The 15,717-nt window shown below is 56.3% G+C and overlaps 1 protein-coding gene across 4 annotated transcripts in view; it reads right to left on the bottom strand.

Moving 5' to 3' along the window:
* The window catches only part of OTOF (otoferlin), a 92,190-nt gene that overhangs the window by 41,672 nt on the left and 34,801 nt on the right, over positions 1-15,717 (bottom strand). For 3 of the 4 annotated variants that reach the window (XM_059132431.1, XM_059132433.1, XM_059132435.1), the window contains exons 4-5: positions 12,809-12,908; positions 10,202-10,383 (exon numbers count right to left, since the gene is read on the bottom strand). In XM_059132431.1, the coding sequence (XP_058988414.1) occupies positions 10,202-10,383; positions 12,809-12,908 (282 nt within the window). Of the gene's footprint in view, positions 1-4,011; positions 4,057-10,201; positions 10,384-12,808; positions 12,909-15,717 lie in introns of all 4 variants that reach the window. The other variant, XM_059132432.1, reaches the window with a different exon arrangement.

Here is a 15,717-nt window from a genome sequence, read left to right as displayed (position 1 = left end):
CCAGGCTGCCCCCTGCCCTGCAAACCCTGTTCCCCTTGCCCCAAAGCTCCTGGGAAAGTGGTCTGAGACAGTGGGTCACAGCATTGTGCTGGGACCGAAGCAGGTCCTACCTAGAGAATCCAGCTGCTTTGCATCCTGGGACACGGTCTGTACCTGCTGCCTGAAGCCTGGAGGGGGTTTGAGTGGCAGGGACTTGTGGCTTCCTGATGCTGGTGCCGAGGACCCACCCAAGTGGTAAAGGGCCTGGGGTTTCCCTTGGGCAGTGATGGCCCTTGAGTTTGAAAGTCACTTTCTTCCTTAAAACAAATACATTTGGAAGCAACGATTGAGACTTTAAAAAAAAAAAAAAAAACCCCAAACCTATATTCTCCTACTATTCTCTACTGTACCCTGAAGCCAATCAAAGGAGAAACCCCTCTCCCCAGACCCTGCATAATTTTAAGCATCTCGGCTGGACAGGTTCATTCTCTCTCTTAATGAAAAATTAAGGATATATGTAATATAGGGTAGATGTAATTTCCAGAATTCTTACTATGAGCTCCCCACCTAGCTCATTTCTCCTAGACTCGCTCTTTGATTCATCTGGACAGCGCGCAGTAGAGCGTGATGTCACCGGCACGCACTGCCCTTTGGAGCTTTCTGATCGATGACATGTCAGAAGTTCGCTACAGAAGCTGCCTCTCCCAGCTTTTGTCACACCGCTTCCCAGAAACAGCATGCCTGCTCCTCTTGGCAAAGGGCAGAGGTGCTTTTTGAAATAAATCTTAGGCCATAATAAATAAATCTTGAGGAAGATTTAAGAAGAAGAAATAAATCTTGAAGACCATCCACTTGTGTTAAAGACTAAAATTTCCAAAATGTGGAATTTGTTGACTAGGTGACTGGTGCACTGGTGTATTGAATTTTGGGTTTTGTTTTTAAATAAAATGCTGCCTTTGGTCTAATTGCATTCTTCAATTACTCAAGATTCCATGCAGTGAGAAAGAGACAAAGAAAACAAGCCAATCATCAACTCAGTGGGAAAAAAAGCTACTTTGCAACCAAGGGGTTCCTCGTTCAAGGCTGCAGGAAAACGGAAGCAGGAGCAGGGGAGGTGGGCCTCTGCGGGCCCTCTGAGGATTCAGGGTCACATTTGGGCTTCCCCGTGGGTGGATTCACTGCAGACAGAATGATAGGCACCTACGGTGTAGACCACTCTTTCCCTCTAGAGAAAAGATTTTAACATTAGTTCGCTCATTTGTAAAATCTTTTCTTCATTTCTGAACCCGATGACTTCTTTGCTGGCTGCACGGCTCAGATCTAGAAGGATGAGAAGGATGTCGTGGTTGGGGGGATGCACTTGGGACCCCAGGGGAGGGCTTGGTATTCAGAATGATTTGGGAACATGGGCCAAAATAGAGGTAGTGAGCCGGGTGTTGCATGAATTCAGGTCTGTGTATTGTTCTGGAAGCTGTGTCTAAGGGGCTGCTATGCTTGACCGTGGACTCCAGGCCTGGCTGCACATGGCTCTGTCCTGAGATGGCCTTCAGTCCTCACAACCCAGGCTCTCTAGCTCAGGCCTCGGGTAATCAGGAGGACCTCCTGTCTTGAGAGAAACAGGTCTCTGGCTCTCTGTGTTGTTGAAAAAGCCACATTTTCCATATGTGCTCCTGTGCTCCAAGTGCCCCTCAGTAGGTTTATTTCTTTTAGTTCTCCTGCCCCAAGTACGGCCAATTTCATAGCTGCAGGCTGTAGAATTGGTTTTCGCAGTGTGTTCAATTTCAGTTAGTTTCACCGGCGCTTCCCGAATCTGGGCAGACAGGAGGAGCCTTCGTGCAAGAGCCTGCCTCAGAATTTGTCCCGTGTACCCTGGGGGAAGCAGGAGGCTTGGGAGGCCCCTGTGTACCGAGGCCCACAGTTCTCCAGGGAGCTGGACCCTCAGCTCTCCCCAGCGGCCAACCCCTTGCAAGATCCAAGCAACAGATCTCCCACCTCCCCAAGCCACCCCGTCCCCGCAGCTCATGGACCACGGGAGCGTGAGTCCTTTCACGCCCCATCCTTCAGTTTCTCCTACTGCAACTTGCACACACCTCCACTTCTTTCTCCCCTGGGGAGCTCCAAATTAGCCAGCTTTACCACCCTCTAACCTTTCAGAGATTTAAAACTGGTTTTAGAGCTGTTCTTCCCCAAGTGAAAGAGTTTCAACTTGTTGATAATCTCTAATTTTGGCAATCTCATTTCCCTCCCCTTTCAATCCTCCTCCCGCCCCACCCATTAAAAGAAGAATAAAAAATGCCAGTTGACTTTATCTCTTGTGTTGACTGGAGGTGGCAAGAGATTGAGAGATTCAGATCGGGTAGCGCTAGGGACCCGTGTTTACGGTGGGGCTGCGAGGCGCCCCCGCTGCAGCTGGTCTGCGTGGCTGGGGGGTCTGGCTCGGGACAGACCCAGGAGCTGGAAACCAGGCAGGGCCCTAGAGCAGGCCACTCCCAGATAGAGCCCGGGGAGGGATGGATTGTTCATACCTCCTATGTAGGCATTTTACATCTAAGCGTCCTGATCCCTGGAAACCTCTCCCATCCAGGGACTCCCAACTCAGCATCTGCGTCATCTACCCCACCCCCCGCCAACCCCCCGCCGGATTCAGCTCTCTGGCTCCCTCTCCAAGCTGGCACGAGCTCTGCCTGCGGCCCCTTCCTTTGCTCCGAGCCTGGCACACTCCTTGACCCTTCAGGTCCCTGGGCCCTGAAGCCCATTACGGTGCCATCTCCGTGTCATGCTTTTGCTTTTGTGTGACAAGTGGGAGTTGAAACTCAGTATGCTTTTGTTACAGCACTGGACAACGATGAGTCCCCCGGGATCCTGATGCAAGCAGAGGTCTCAGGCATACCCATGCTGATCACCTCAGACCCCCTAAAGGCACAGTCCTTGTGTCCCCATGATGTCCTCATGTCAACTAGTTTCTAGATAATTGGCATCACATTCTGGGGTAAATCTCTTCACATCTCTGAAGCTGTTTCCCCATCTGGAAAATAAAGACCACATGCTTGGCTTTTCAGCTTGCATCAGTGTGTTCGGAGAATTAAATTAAATTTAGAGTACAGTCAAGTGCTCTAAACTCCCCGGGTCTATAGTAAACTCTGGGTCAGAAGCTAAATTCCCTGTGTTGTTATCCTAGCTCTGCTCCTATTCTGGGGCAAGTCACTTCCCCTCTCTGGGATGCAAATTTGTCATCTCTAGGAAAGGGCTGTGGCCCAGAGGCCCCCTCCAGCTGGTCAGCCCTGACTACTATTGCTCCTGTGCATTCCCCAGGATGCTAGAAAGTTCTTGGAATGGCATGTGCTTTTGTGGAACTCTGTGAGACCTACTCATCAGCTCCAGGCCTTGAGCCTTTCTAACCCCCTGTGGCCAGCCCTTCTGACCTGGGTTCTCTACCTCTGTCCTCTCCCAGGCAGCACCGATCTCTCCCTCCTACAGGAGGCCTTTTGAGTGATGGAGACGGCATGGACAACCAGAGGGTTCTCATCTTCTCGTCTCCCCTTAGCTTTCTGAGGCTTCCTGTGCCAGCCACCCCTGTGGCCATTTCCAGGCCTGGAGTCTGTCCTCCTTGGGCCTCCAGCCCTGCTTGTCCACCTGCCCAGCCCTGCCTTGAATCTTAGAGGGAGGCAGCCATTGGCTTCTTGGGTCTTCCCCACTCCTCTGCCTTCAGTCATATCCTCCCTCACAGGGAAGCCTAAGGGCCTGGTCCGTGGGTGCAGAGCTGAACAGGGAAGTGGAGGAAGAGTCAAGACACTGAAAGGAGGCAGGAGGAAGTGGAAACCAGCAGGCCCAGACACCTGCCCGCCCCCCCGCCCCTCCCTCCGTGACCCTCACCCTCCCGTGGCCAGACCTCCCTCACCCTGCTGTCCCCCGGTGTGGCTCCACCAGGATAGCCCACACCTAAGCCCTCTGACGTGGGCCATCCCAACATCCGCACCCTGTCGTGAGGTGGCTTTGGGCCCCAAGGGCTCCGCCCTGGCCTGGGACACCTACTTGTGCTCGCCATCTCTGCCTCCCTTGGTCTTCTCTCTGCCTTTGCTGAGTAGGGGGGAGAAATGAGGAGACAAGGGGATGTGAGTGAGAGGGTGTGGACCAGAGACACTTGCAGACTTAGCCCCTGCGGACCCCCCACTCCCCAGGGGCTTTCTCCTTGTCCCAGGAACCCCTCTCCCCACAGCTTCTTACTTCAGCCTAAGCCTGCTGGGCAAGGATCGGATGGTCCCAGGCTCTGCCCTGATCACAGGAGTGGGGCTGGGTGGCCACTTTCCCAGCCCCAAGCCCAGGAGAACCTGGAGCCTTGATGAGGGAGGAAGCCTCAGGGGATCAGCGGCTCTCTTCCATTCCCAGGCAAGAGTTTGGTGATTCCTAATGTGGGTCTCAGATGCCTCAAGCAAAGGTTAGATGAGCCTGGCCACCCTCCAGGCATGGGCCACCCCGCTCCTTCCCTCCCCTGACCTCCTCCAGCAGAGTGGCCAGCTCCTAGGCTCTGAGGGCCTCCAGGAGGAAAGGTGGGCCACAGGGATTCTGGGCACGTGGCAGTAGAGAGCTACGACTCTGGAGGGTAGGGCAGGGTAAGAACAGTGCTCTTCTCTCTCTTTAGGGAGGCTTTCAGAAAACCCTTCTAGAATGTTCTCTCAGTGCTTTCCTGATGCTGTGGCAATGAGGATAATCGGCTGAGACCACTGTTCAGAGAGCAGCTTACTACAGCAGCCTTGGCCTGGCTGTTCTTGGGGCAGACAGGTCAGGCGTGGGCTGCGGGACACCATTGGGACCCACCGAGAGCTGCATGGGACCTACTCCCCTGGAGCAGGAGCTCCAATGAGAATGAGGGCTGAACAGTAATCTAAACAGGGGCTGCCTCTCTTTGAATTATGGATCCAAGTTTTGACGGAAGTTTGTTTGTTATTTTTAAAAGAACTCTGTAACCCTGGCAAGTCTGAAAAGCATTGTAGTAGAGGGACCAGAAGGGGAACTGTATCATCTAGAATTGGCCAAGGATGGAACAGGCAGGGGGAACTGATGTATCTGAACCAAAAAACGTGATGCCTTTTCTCTCTCCCTTTGGGTTTTGCTCTGAAATCTCAGAGACGGGTCAGGCTGGTCCAGTGGGGGAACCGCTCAGGCACAGAGCAGGCCACAAGGCCCAGCGTGGACCTGTGCCTGGGGCCCAGCACACCCCGCCCGGCCCAGGCCCACCACGCCCTCTCCTCACAAGCTCCAGGCCTCTGGGCCTACCCAGGGGCTGGACACGGGCCCACAGTCTTGGGTGTGGACATGGCGAAGTGAAAAGGACAGTCTCTGTGAAGAAATCCTACTACAGCCCTGATTAGGTCCGATTAGGACCACAACTAACATTAATAATAAAGCTCCAGCCTGTGCTCAGCCTGCCTCAGTCACTCAGCCACGAGTGATAGGGGTGGGACGTGGCCCCTGTCTTTGTTGCAAGAGGTGAAGCCCTGGACCACTCTGACTTTCCTCCTGGAGGCCACCAGGAGGTGTTTTTAGTATCCCGCCCTGGCCGGTGTGTCCTGTTCCTCAGCCAGCCTCCCCTCTCTCTGGGCCTTGGTCTCACGCCCCCTTCATCCTCACACCCCCACTCCTACTGCTCTACGTGTGCCAGTGAGAACGGCCACGGAGCGGGAGATCCAACATGGCAGCCCGCTGGGGAACTCTAGGGTTTGCTGGGACCCAAGTGCTTCACGGCGCCAGGCCTCCCTAGAACACTCAGGCCTGGTCTGGGGATGGAGGGGAACCCGACCCCAGGTGAAGTGGTTGGGTTGGGGAAGAGTGTCCTGAGCATTGCTTCACCCCATATCCCAGCATGTCCCTGACCCTGGCTCCTCTGCGCTGCTCCTGCGTCTCTGGAGCTCAGCCTGCGGAAGGGAGGCAGGGAGGAGTTCATGCTCTGGGGGCGAGGCTGGCTGTGCCGGCCCCACGCACACCCCGGGATACACGGTGTGGGGATACCCTGCTGCCCTCTGGCCCTGGGTACAGGAGTGGGGGGCTACTGAGCTTCCACAGACCTCTGCTGGAGGAGAAGAATGATCCATAGGGAGAACAAGAAAACTGGTCCCCCCTTCCTCTCCCAAGATGAGACGGAGCAGAGAGGAGCCCGACAGGAACCTTCTCAGGCAGAGGCGCTGGGTGGAAGGAGGTGGGGCTGTGGAGGGCGGGAGGGCCCGGCAGGGGCAGAAGATCAGGAGACAGAGCCACAGAGCAGAGGACTCTGCAGGAAAGCCCCAAGAGAAGCTTCAAGGTGAAGGAGCTGGGGCTCTTTTCTGTCCTTCTGGGCTGTGGCTCCTAGAGCCACCATAGCAGCAGAGCACAGAGCCAGGCGTGAGCACGGCACCCGGCATCACACCGAGAGAACACACACGCACGTGAGTGTGCAAACACCCGGGCATTGTGAGTGTGCATACATGTTTGGAGCTAAGGTCTCCTCTCCCTCCAGAGACTGGGACAGGTGCATCCTGACATGCAAGGCCCAGAACCCTGACTTTGTGCTCCTGAGACCAAAGGGCCATTCCTTCTAGGCAGCGCAGACATCTGTGGGAGATGAGGGGACCCCTGCGAGCAAGTGAGACCCCGCCCTGGGTCTGGGCTGCTGTGAGGCTCCCGTTGTCAGCAGCATGGTTGGCTGAGCCCTTGGTAAAGGGTGGGGTGGCCAGAGCCGAGGGGGAGCTTAATAACAGGGCCTGGGCACAAAGTCAGATCGTGCTCAGGCTGGAAGCGGGGATGGGTGACATGGAGACTCTGGAAAGGAAGGAGGAAGGAATCAGATGCCAGCTGGGTGCCGACCACCCCCCCGGGGCCACGGAGGCCCACCCATGTGTAGCATCTCACGTGATCGGAACACTCCTGGGGGGCGTTCGGGATGCGCCTCTTATAGGTGGGAAAGTGTGGTTCCAAAGAGCAGAGCTGGGATCTGAGTGCTGTGCTCACCATGGCACCAAGTGGCCTTCTGGAAAACTCTCAGGGTGTTTTTTACAGAGAGCCGGTCAAAATCAGAGGCTCTTAGTTTGGGGTGGAGACTAGAGAAGTAGAGAGAGTGGCTCAGAGGGCATGAGACAGACCAGGGCCTGGGATCAATGGAATGGTGGCAGGAAAGGGTTAACAGGCTGCTTCTGTAGGGTTAGGGGTTAGGGATTGGGGGGCATGCATGGGCAGGGGAGCCAGCATGCATTCCCTGAGGTCAAGTGAGAGAAATTTCCAGGAAGAGACTTAAGGCCTTGAGAGTGAGTGCCCTTGCGTAAGGGGAGCCTCTAGAGAGGTCTTTCCTGGGGTGGTAAGGGCAGATGGTCGGGGTCCAGCCAGGGGGGCCAGGCCTAGAAGGAGAGGTGTGGGCTCCCCAGGACCTCCCCACATCAACCTCCTCTGTCATCCCTGGAAGAGTCTCTGCCAGTCTGGGGCAGAGGCTGTTTCCTGACCCTTCACTCCACAAGATCCAACCCCCACCCCAGCAAGCACCCTGCTGAGCCAAGTCAGACAGGGAAGAGTGGATTCTCACACCAGACCCCCATGGGTCCAGGGGACCAGGTGAGACCCTGCTGTTTGACAGCAATGAGGTTTCCCAGCTGCTGGGGACGGGCCCAGAGGAGAGACGAGAAAGGCTGAGAGACTCGGCATCTTTATCTGCAAAGTGGTGGCCTTTTCAGGAGTGGATGGAGGCAAGGGGCCGATGTGCGCAAAGAAGACTTCCCTCGGGCTCAGAGGTTAGGCACACACATTCCTCCCCCTGTCCCTTTGTTGGCCAAAACCTGTCTGGAGGGCTCTCTGGTCCAGAAGACAGTGGTTTCCTTCCACACTCCAGAGCTGACAGGCCTGGCTGGTTGGCCTCTAGGTGATGAGGGTGAGACATAACACTTAGGGCCTCGAGGCCAAAGCTCATGTTCTTGTCGGGACCCACGCTCCTTGACCCAGAGCTCACAGACCCCATGGAGGCAGCCAGAATAAAGCTGTAGGATAATCTTAAACTTCTAAAGCAGCCCCAGCTTCGACTCACCAACCCAGGGTCCTCCCGAATGTTCTCACCTCTCCCCACACCCAGATTGTCGACTGCATGGTGAGGCCTGGCAAGGGCACGGTCCCCAACGTGCTCACACAGCCCCTCCGACCGGGGGGTGGTGGCATCTGGAAGACTAAGGGCTCTAACCGTGGTTGTCGCCCTCTCCCAGTTCTCAGTCCCGGATAAAACTCTTCCTCCGGCTCTGGCTTCCGGCTGCTGCCCTGGGCTCGGCCACAGGAAGGTCAGGGTGGCATGGGAAAGGGTGGCCTTGGCGGAGCGAGGGTGGGAGGAGTCCTCTGCAGGTCTGGGGACCAAAGCTCGGCATTTTGCTCTGCTGTTTCCACTCCTGCCCCTTCCGTCAGCCTCCTGGCCTGCTCTCCTCGGACTGAGAGAGGAACTAGCTCAGCTGCCCCGAGCTACAGGAGCCGGAGAGGGCCGCCCTCAGCGGTCAAGAGCTCCCAGAGGCCTGTTTCACGTGGGTGCTACCCACGAGATCCAGAGTGTCCCTGGGTCCCTCAGGATGTCACAGTTAGAGAGGAGCCGGGATGTTCAACTCATTCCTGCAACTGGCCCAGAGGGTAGGTGACTTGCTCAAAGTCACTTTGCTAGTTAGTGGCAGCCACGAGGGGACTTAACAGAACTTAGCTTCCCTGATTCACGGCAGTGCTCCTTCCCCGCGCTTGGTGGCCCTTGTGTGGCTTCAATCATGTGTCCTTCCTTCGAGCCCCAGCCAAGCCAAGCGCTTTCTTATGTGGGGACAGAGGGCTGGGACAAGATGGTGCTCTTTGTGCATGTCCCCTGGTTCCCTACTGGGTCCCCGCTCCTCCCGTCACCATTTTTAGCCCAATCCCTGACCCTTTGCACTGTTGAGCTGCCAAGAACCCGTTCGTCAGCAGCCCTGACCTGGGACAACTCTCGCCACCCCACTGTGCTGCTGGCTCTCCTAACAACAGTGTGGGGGGCTGGTTCTCATTGCCCTGGGCCCCATTTTACAGGTTAGGAGAGACAGTGAAGAGGGTAGGTGACTGGCCAAGGGTCAGAAGACTGGGAAGAGGCAGAGCCGGGACTCAGACCTGGGTCTCCTGAGACCAAACAGCCCGCCCTTTCCCCCAGGCTGGCCACAGTGGAAAGAGAACAGGCTCCCAGCTGGCCTAGAGTCAAAGGTCAGCTGTATTTGCCACAGGCATGGTTCCTTTGAGCTTGTTACTATTACGCAGCACCTGGTTCCCAGGGTCCTAAGCTTTATAGTGTGTGTGTGTGTGTGTGTGTGTGTAGGGGAGCGGTTCAAGTACAAAGAAGAAAAGCCTATTTATCTCATAAAAATATATCCATTCTCAACTCAATTGCACTGATTTAGAATCTGTGTCTTTTCAGAGCAGGGACTGAATACACTTTTTGGAAAGGGAAGGCCGGAGATTAGAGGGAGGCTGTCACTGGGAGGACATCCCTCCCCCAAGACGTTCGATGCACCACTGACTTACCTGCATTTTACGCGTTAGTCCCAGTGAACTAGGAATCTAAAGCTAACATCCTACTAACTTAAAGTCTGTCTCTCTGAGTTCTAAGAGTAATATCATAGTATTTCCTTTTTTTTGAAAAACCCTGCTTTCGGCATGAGCAGGTCTGGACCCAGCATCCTGACCTCTGTGTGTGGCGGCACATCTGTGGTGTAAGTCCTAGGCCCTAAGGGGGCCAGGATGTCCGGATGCCTTTTTCTCAACAGAAAAGAGGCTATGTCCTGACCAGGACCTTTGGCTTCACTGTGGCAGGAAAAGGCCTCCCTGTCTTGGGCCTCCATGGGGCCAGGGGCTGGTCTGGCCCTTCTGGGTCTTGGACCAGAGAGGTTAGGGCCCCCTCCTTTCTGCCTCACCCATTCTCTCAGGAGGCAGGGGTCTAGCCTCTTCTCCTCAAGTTAGAGCTCACCCTTCCAGAACTTCCTCAGGGTAGTAGGAGGTCTGGGCCCTCAGCCTGATCCCCAGGTGAGCCCTGGGGTTGGGGGACAGGTGTGCGGGGCCCTGTAGAAACACCTTCCTGCCTCTCCTATATCTCTCCAGCAGCTCAGCCTTTGTACTCTGAGCTTAGTCAGCCTGAGAGGGGCCTTTGAGGGGGACCAAGCCCCAGGCATCCTCCCTGTGTCTTTTGGGGGTGGAGGGGTCGCCCGAGGGCCCAGCCTCTTACCTCCGAAAACTCTTCTCGCCTGGTGTCCGGGAGCTGGGACAGGAGCTGGGGAGCAGCCCATCGGTCTCCTGGCTGTCCTTTCCTTCTTCCTGAAGAGACTCGTCCCCCAGGAAGTCGCCATCATCCCAGGAGCCCACTGTGCCGTCTGTGGCCTGATACCGGACCTCCACGCACAGGCTGGTCTGGAGGGAAGGGGTGGGTGGTGAGCAGGGGAAGAGGAGAGCAAGTCACGGACACATGCGGCCTGGTCGTGATGGTTACAAAGCCCTTTCACTTCCTTCACCGGCTGGAGGAAGACAAGCTGGGGGTTGTCCCCCCCCACACCTTCATTTGGCAGATAAGGAAACCGAGGCTCAGAAAGATCGAGAGGTACAGGCTCCGTCAGCTTAATTGATTCAGGCTCCCGGTCCTGTCCTACTGGACTCTGCTCTTCCCCGGTGCCCGGGGTGGGCAGCCCACCCTGGAGAGTCGAGTCTAGATGGCAGTGGGCTCTCTAAGTCCACCACAGACATAATCAAGAAAATCACCCCCTTGTCCTCAGAGCGAGGCTGACCTCCCCTCACTCCTGGGGCTGGAGATGGGCTATGAGCTGAGTCTTTCGGAGCAGAGGCCTGGGCGCCTCCAGGGGCCTGGGGCTGGCACTTCTCCCTGCTCTTCTGACACCTACCCTCCTACTCTGGAGGTGGGACTTATGGGGTCAGACCGGACTTTTCTCTGGGGGGAAGTGGAGCCCCAAGCCCGGGCCCAGGCTGGGCACTGGAGAGTCCTGGTTGCGCTTCTTGCTCTGGGTCCTGGGGCCACTTACCTCCTTTCAGCTCTAGTGTCTCCCCGGTGCATGGGGAAGACTCATTCTAGTCCCTTCCCTGGCCTGCATGGATGTCAGGCTGTCTCCCAGAGTGCTTGCTTGTCCTCACGGGTTGGGGCTTGACTTGCCCCTGCCACCCACACAGGCAGCCTTCGCTCAGCACATGGGCTTTGGAATGCCCAAGCCTTGAGTCCCCCAGGGAAGGGAAAGTTATACGTATTTTCTGAACCTTCACTGTGCTAGGTGTCATGTTAAAATGCTTTACTACAAACCCATTTGATCTTCTTAACACTTCGACTTACCCTTCCTGACGTATCAGAGAAGGTAGATTACTTGCTCAAAGTACACAGCTAGAATGTGCTAGTGCTGGGATCTGAGTCCAGCCGGGCTGACCCCCAAGCCTCCTGTCCTTCACACTGAGCCAGTGTGGTCCCGTTGATGGGACCAGGGATGGTATGGTGGGAAAACAATGGCCTGGGATTGGAAGTTCCGGATCCCAGTGTGGGCTCTGCTGCGGACCAAGCTGTCTGACCTCGATTGAATTCAGTTCCCATCCAGGATGTCAGGCTTCCCCTCCACAAAATGGGTAGCCGAGAGGGCTGGTAGATGGGCTAGATCTTCTGTAAGTCTTCAGCCTGATTCTAAAAATACAGAGCATGGATAGTGCTGCCTACTCATTCTTGCTTCCTTTCTCTCTCATCTCACTGCCTCCCACTGGTGTCTAGACCTTGCTCTGCATCCCCTCTCCCCTGGCTGGGGTGGCTGAGCTCTCCTGGCTTCCGAGAAGTCCCCCTGCCCACGCCTGCCTGTGGAGAGAGTGGCCTGGCTGGGGCCAAGCTGTGAAGTCCTGAATGTCCTCCTGTTCTCTCTAAGAAGCATCTCGAGACACCAGGGCACTGTGGGAGTTTTTGCTCCACTCTGGGCACTCCTCACAGGGGATCCCTTCCATTCTGACTCCCCATGGCTGCAGCCTTGCCTTGTGAGGCTCTCCTGCTGGCTACCACATAGGGTCATCCATTATGTGGGACGCAGGTGAGGGAACCATGATATAACCCCACTTTACACGCAGGTACAATGAGGTCAGGAAATAGCAGTTACTAATATGATTTTACGTATTTATGGAGCCCTTATTAGGTGCCTAACTTTTCTAAGTACTATCTGTGTGTTCCCATTTAATCCTCAGAACAAGCCCTGTGAAGCAGCTAGGTTGCTCGCTTTGCAGATGGGAGGTCACACAGCTGGTGGCCTAAGGGGCTCATCCTCGGGGGCTGTGCTCCTCAGCACAGCCGAACTTGCCCGTGAGTGGACACGAATAAGCCGAAGGCGACAAACGCATCAGAGCAGAGCTCGGGTCAGAGCCTGCAGGCTGACTCATCTCCTTGCTTTGTTAGGACAGGTGCCGAGTGCCTGCAGACCAGGCATCATCAGTCCGCGTGTGCTCACGTTGGAAGTGCTGGGATGCCACAGGACAACGGGAGTAGGAAACAAGGTTCCTACCCCATGGAGTGGCTTGGCTTAGAGAGGCTCAAGGGCAGGCGTGCAGAGTGAAGACCATACCCTGGAGTGGCCAGCAGGGCTCAGCCTGGCCTTCAGATGCTGTTCCCGCATTGGGACCGCAGACCCTACTGTGCCCCAGATGGAGAGGCTCTGGCAATCTGACCTGAGTCTCCTTCTCCTGCCTCACGTCGCCACCCCTTAGGAGCCTCCCCCCGACCACCTGATGAGAGGGAGGAGGCAGGTGAAGCAGGCTCCCAGGGGCCCCCATACAGGGTGAGTCCGGGAACCCGCCGGGGCAGACTCACCTTGATGACAGCGTTCTTGTCGTCCATCAGTGTGTCGGTCACCTCCACGTGGTTCTCCTCCACCACCTTCTGCAGCACCATGCGGAAGGTCCCGATGAGCCTGGGGACGGCAGGGGAGACATGGCAGTTCCACACGAAGAGGCCAGAGGGAGGAACGGCCATCCCCCAGGGCTATGACCGGCTAGGGAGGGGGCTGCTGGGACGGAGGGCGTGCTCAGGCTCCAGGCTAAGTTTGGAGAAGGTGGACCCAGGGCCAAGGCTGGTCCTGGACAGGGAAGCATGTCTGGGAGGGTACGTGGCCCCTGATGAGTGTGAGTGGTTGTACGTGAGACCCATTTCCCTGGGAGAGCTCTTGGGCAGTGAACCCCCTTGGGAGATGTCCTCAGATGGGGGCTGGGTACCCCCTGGCTTGTGATCCTTGAGGATGTGGAGTTGGGGTTCAGCTGAGCCCCTGCCCAGATGCCCAGCGTGGAGGTTGTGGGGAATGGACTGCAGGTTCCTGGACACACAAACACCTTCTGCTGCCTGCCCCCCTGTCCCCGCTAACCCCGCTAACCATGACTGAGGTCTCTACCCACTACCGACTCTACCAGGTCCCTGGTCCGCTGAAGAGTCCGCAGTGTTCACCACCTGCATTCCGCAGGCCCACAGAGGGCAAGGGCCCATCTGGTTGCAGGATCCTCACATTCTCACATGATGGGAGCCCTCACAGTGCTACGGACAGCACAGTCCTGCGGTCGGAGGCTGGCACCAGGAGCCTGGCTCGACACCAGCCCGTTACCTGCTTCCCTCACAGCCAGACTCTCTCAGTCCGGCTTCTCCTAAGGGGAGCCAGCAATCCCCGCTTCTCTGGGTTGTTTAGAGGGCCGAGATCCTCAGAGCACCTAGCACATCCCCAGCACTCCAGAAGCGGTCTGGTGGGTATGCAGGGGTGTCACTCTGCTGGTTACCTCTCCTAGGGATGGGGTGGGGTGGGGAGGGGGGAGCTATGTTTCCTACTTCCAGCCTCCAGTTGACATTTCCATTACACAGGAGATCTCGGTATCTGCGGGCTGAATTAACGAACAACAGGGGATGCCTTATACATGCTGACTGAGTTGACTTGAACCCCACGTCCCCCTACGCTTAAAAGGTTATTGCTCTGGGAGGGAACAGGGTACTGAGCGACATCCTCACACGGTGATTCCACAGGAGAGGATTAAAACGTTCAACCGTTTCTGGTTGAAGCTGCAGACGCTGAGGGGAGGCCCCACACGGTGTGAGAGCTGGAGGGGCCTTGGGGTTCCCCGGTGCTGCCCTTGATTTACAGAGGAGGAAAGTGAGTCAGAGAGAGCGAGAAGGGTTGCAGCTAACAGCACATCCAAGCGATGTGAGGCAAGGGGCGAATTCTGACTTTAACAGACAGGTCGGATGTCTGTTCTCTCCTGAGGAACAAAAAAACAATTTTTTGTTTAAAAATTAAAAAAAAAAAAAAGCCTCCCATCCGTGTGAGGGGAGGAAGTAGCAGGAGCAGTCCTTATGGACAAACGTGAAATACTTGCCTCCGGAGCTCAGAGCCCTATCCACCAGCCGTCCTGCTGCCCCCAGGGCAAAACTCTTCCTGCCACTCCTCCCCTGGACAGCCTGCCCAGGTTTCTGGGTGCTTCTCAGGCCCAGCCTAGCGGAGGTCTCCTCCCTGACGGTGTCCTGTCCTCTCCCGGGCTGGGGGCTGTGCCCAGACAGAAGTCCAGGCAAGGGGCCGGGGGAGCTGGAGCAGGTGCCCCTCAGTCCCAGTTTCGTCTTTACGACACGAGGAAGGGGGTGGTCTCACAGCCCCTGTTCTGTGTACACATTCTAACAGACTGTAGTTGTGAAAAAATGCGAGTCTTTTGGCAGCTTCACCTCTTTTGGTTTTAAATCAGTGGTTTTTGAACTTCAGGATACACAGAATCTTCTGGAGGGCTTGTGAAAACAGAAATGACTGATACGTCCCCGTCCTTGGTTGTGGCGGGCACCGTTTAACAACGGGCTGGGAGAGGACAGTCCTGACTCGGAGCTCCTGACCATGTCTATGCTGCCAACACTCCCGCTGTGGCCAATTTCAAGCTTCCAGCGTGGGGTCCCTGAACTCACAGAGATGGGCACCGTCTGCTCTTGGGAGCCAGTAAGAGCCCCCTCCCGGTCACCACTGGCCCCTCTCACAGCCCTGGAGTCTGATGCAGCGGGGTGCGGGCCCGAGAAGAGGTATTTCTGACATGTTTCCAGGTCGTGCTGATAATGCCGGCTGGGGGGCGCCCTTTGAGAATCCCTGTCCACTAGTGCCCTTTGCCAAGGGGCATTTAGTTCAAGTAGGACCCACTGAGCCCCTGCTGAGTGTGGGCACTCAGGCCCCTTGCACTGCAGAGGATCCGCAGATCCACATTGCTGCAATGTGACAAGAGACCCCCAGGGGGCAGGATGGAGACATTCCTCTGCACACCCTCCCCACCCCACAGCATCCCGCAATTAAGTGCTCACTGAGGTCAGTCTCAGACCTTAGACTTAGAGGGCCAAGAGGAGGGCTTGTCAGCATTTCACCAAGGAAGAGCCCTTCAGCATCCTCCCTGACTCGTGCTCTCCACCCGCTGCTAGACACTGTGACGGGGATCTAACCACCCCACAGCTGCTCTCGCGGTTTTCACCACACTTCCTATGTGGTCCACCTCCTGGCAGATTCCGCACTCAGCACGACCTGGTCTGAGACTTGTCCACACATAGACTAAGTGCCCTCCTTAACAAGAGCAGTGTGGACAGCAGAAAGTGGCTGGGCTCTGGAGTCAGACAGAGGTGGGTTGGCCCTGTGGGCAGCTGTGTGACTTCAGCTAGCTCTCCAACCTCTCTGAGCCTTGCTTTTCTTCCCGTCTCCTCAGAGGAGGTGATACTCCCTGCCT

The sequence above is a fragment of the Mustela lutreola genome, chromosome 9, assembly GCF_030435805.1.
Source record: "Mustela lutreola isolate mMusLut2 chromosome 9, mMusLut2.pri, whole genome shotgun sequence".
Taxonomy (NCBI): domain Eukaryota; kingdom Metazoa; phylum Chordata; class Mammalia; order Carnivora; family Mustelidae; genus Mustela; species Mustela lutreola.
This window is presented reverse-complemented; position numbering and strand designations above follow the sequence as displayed.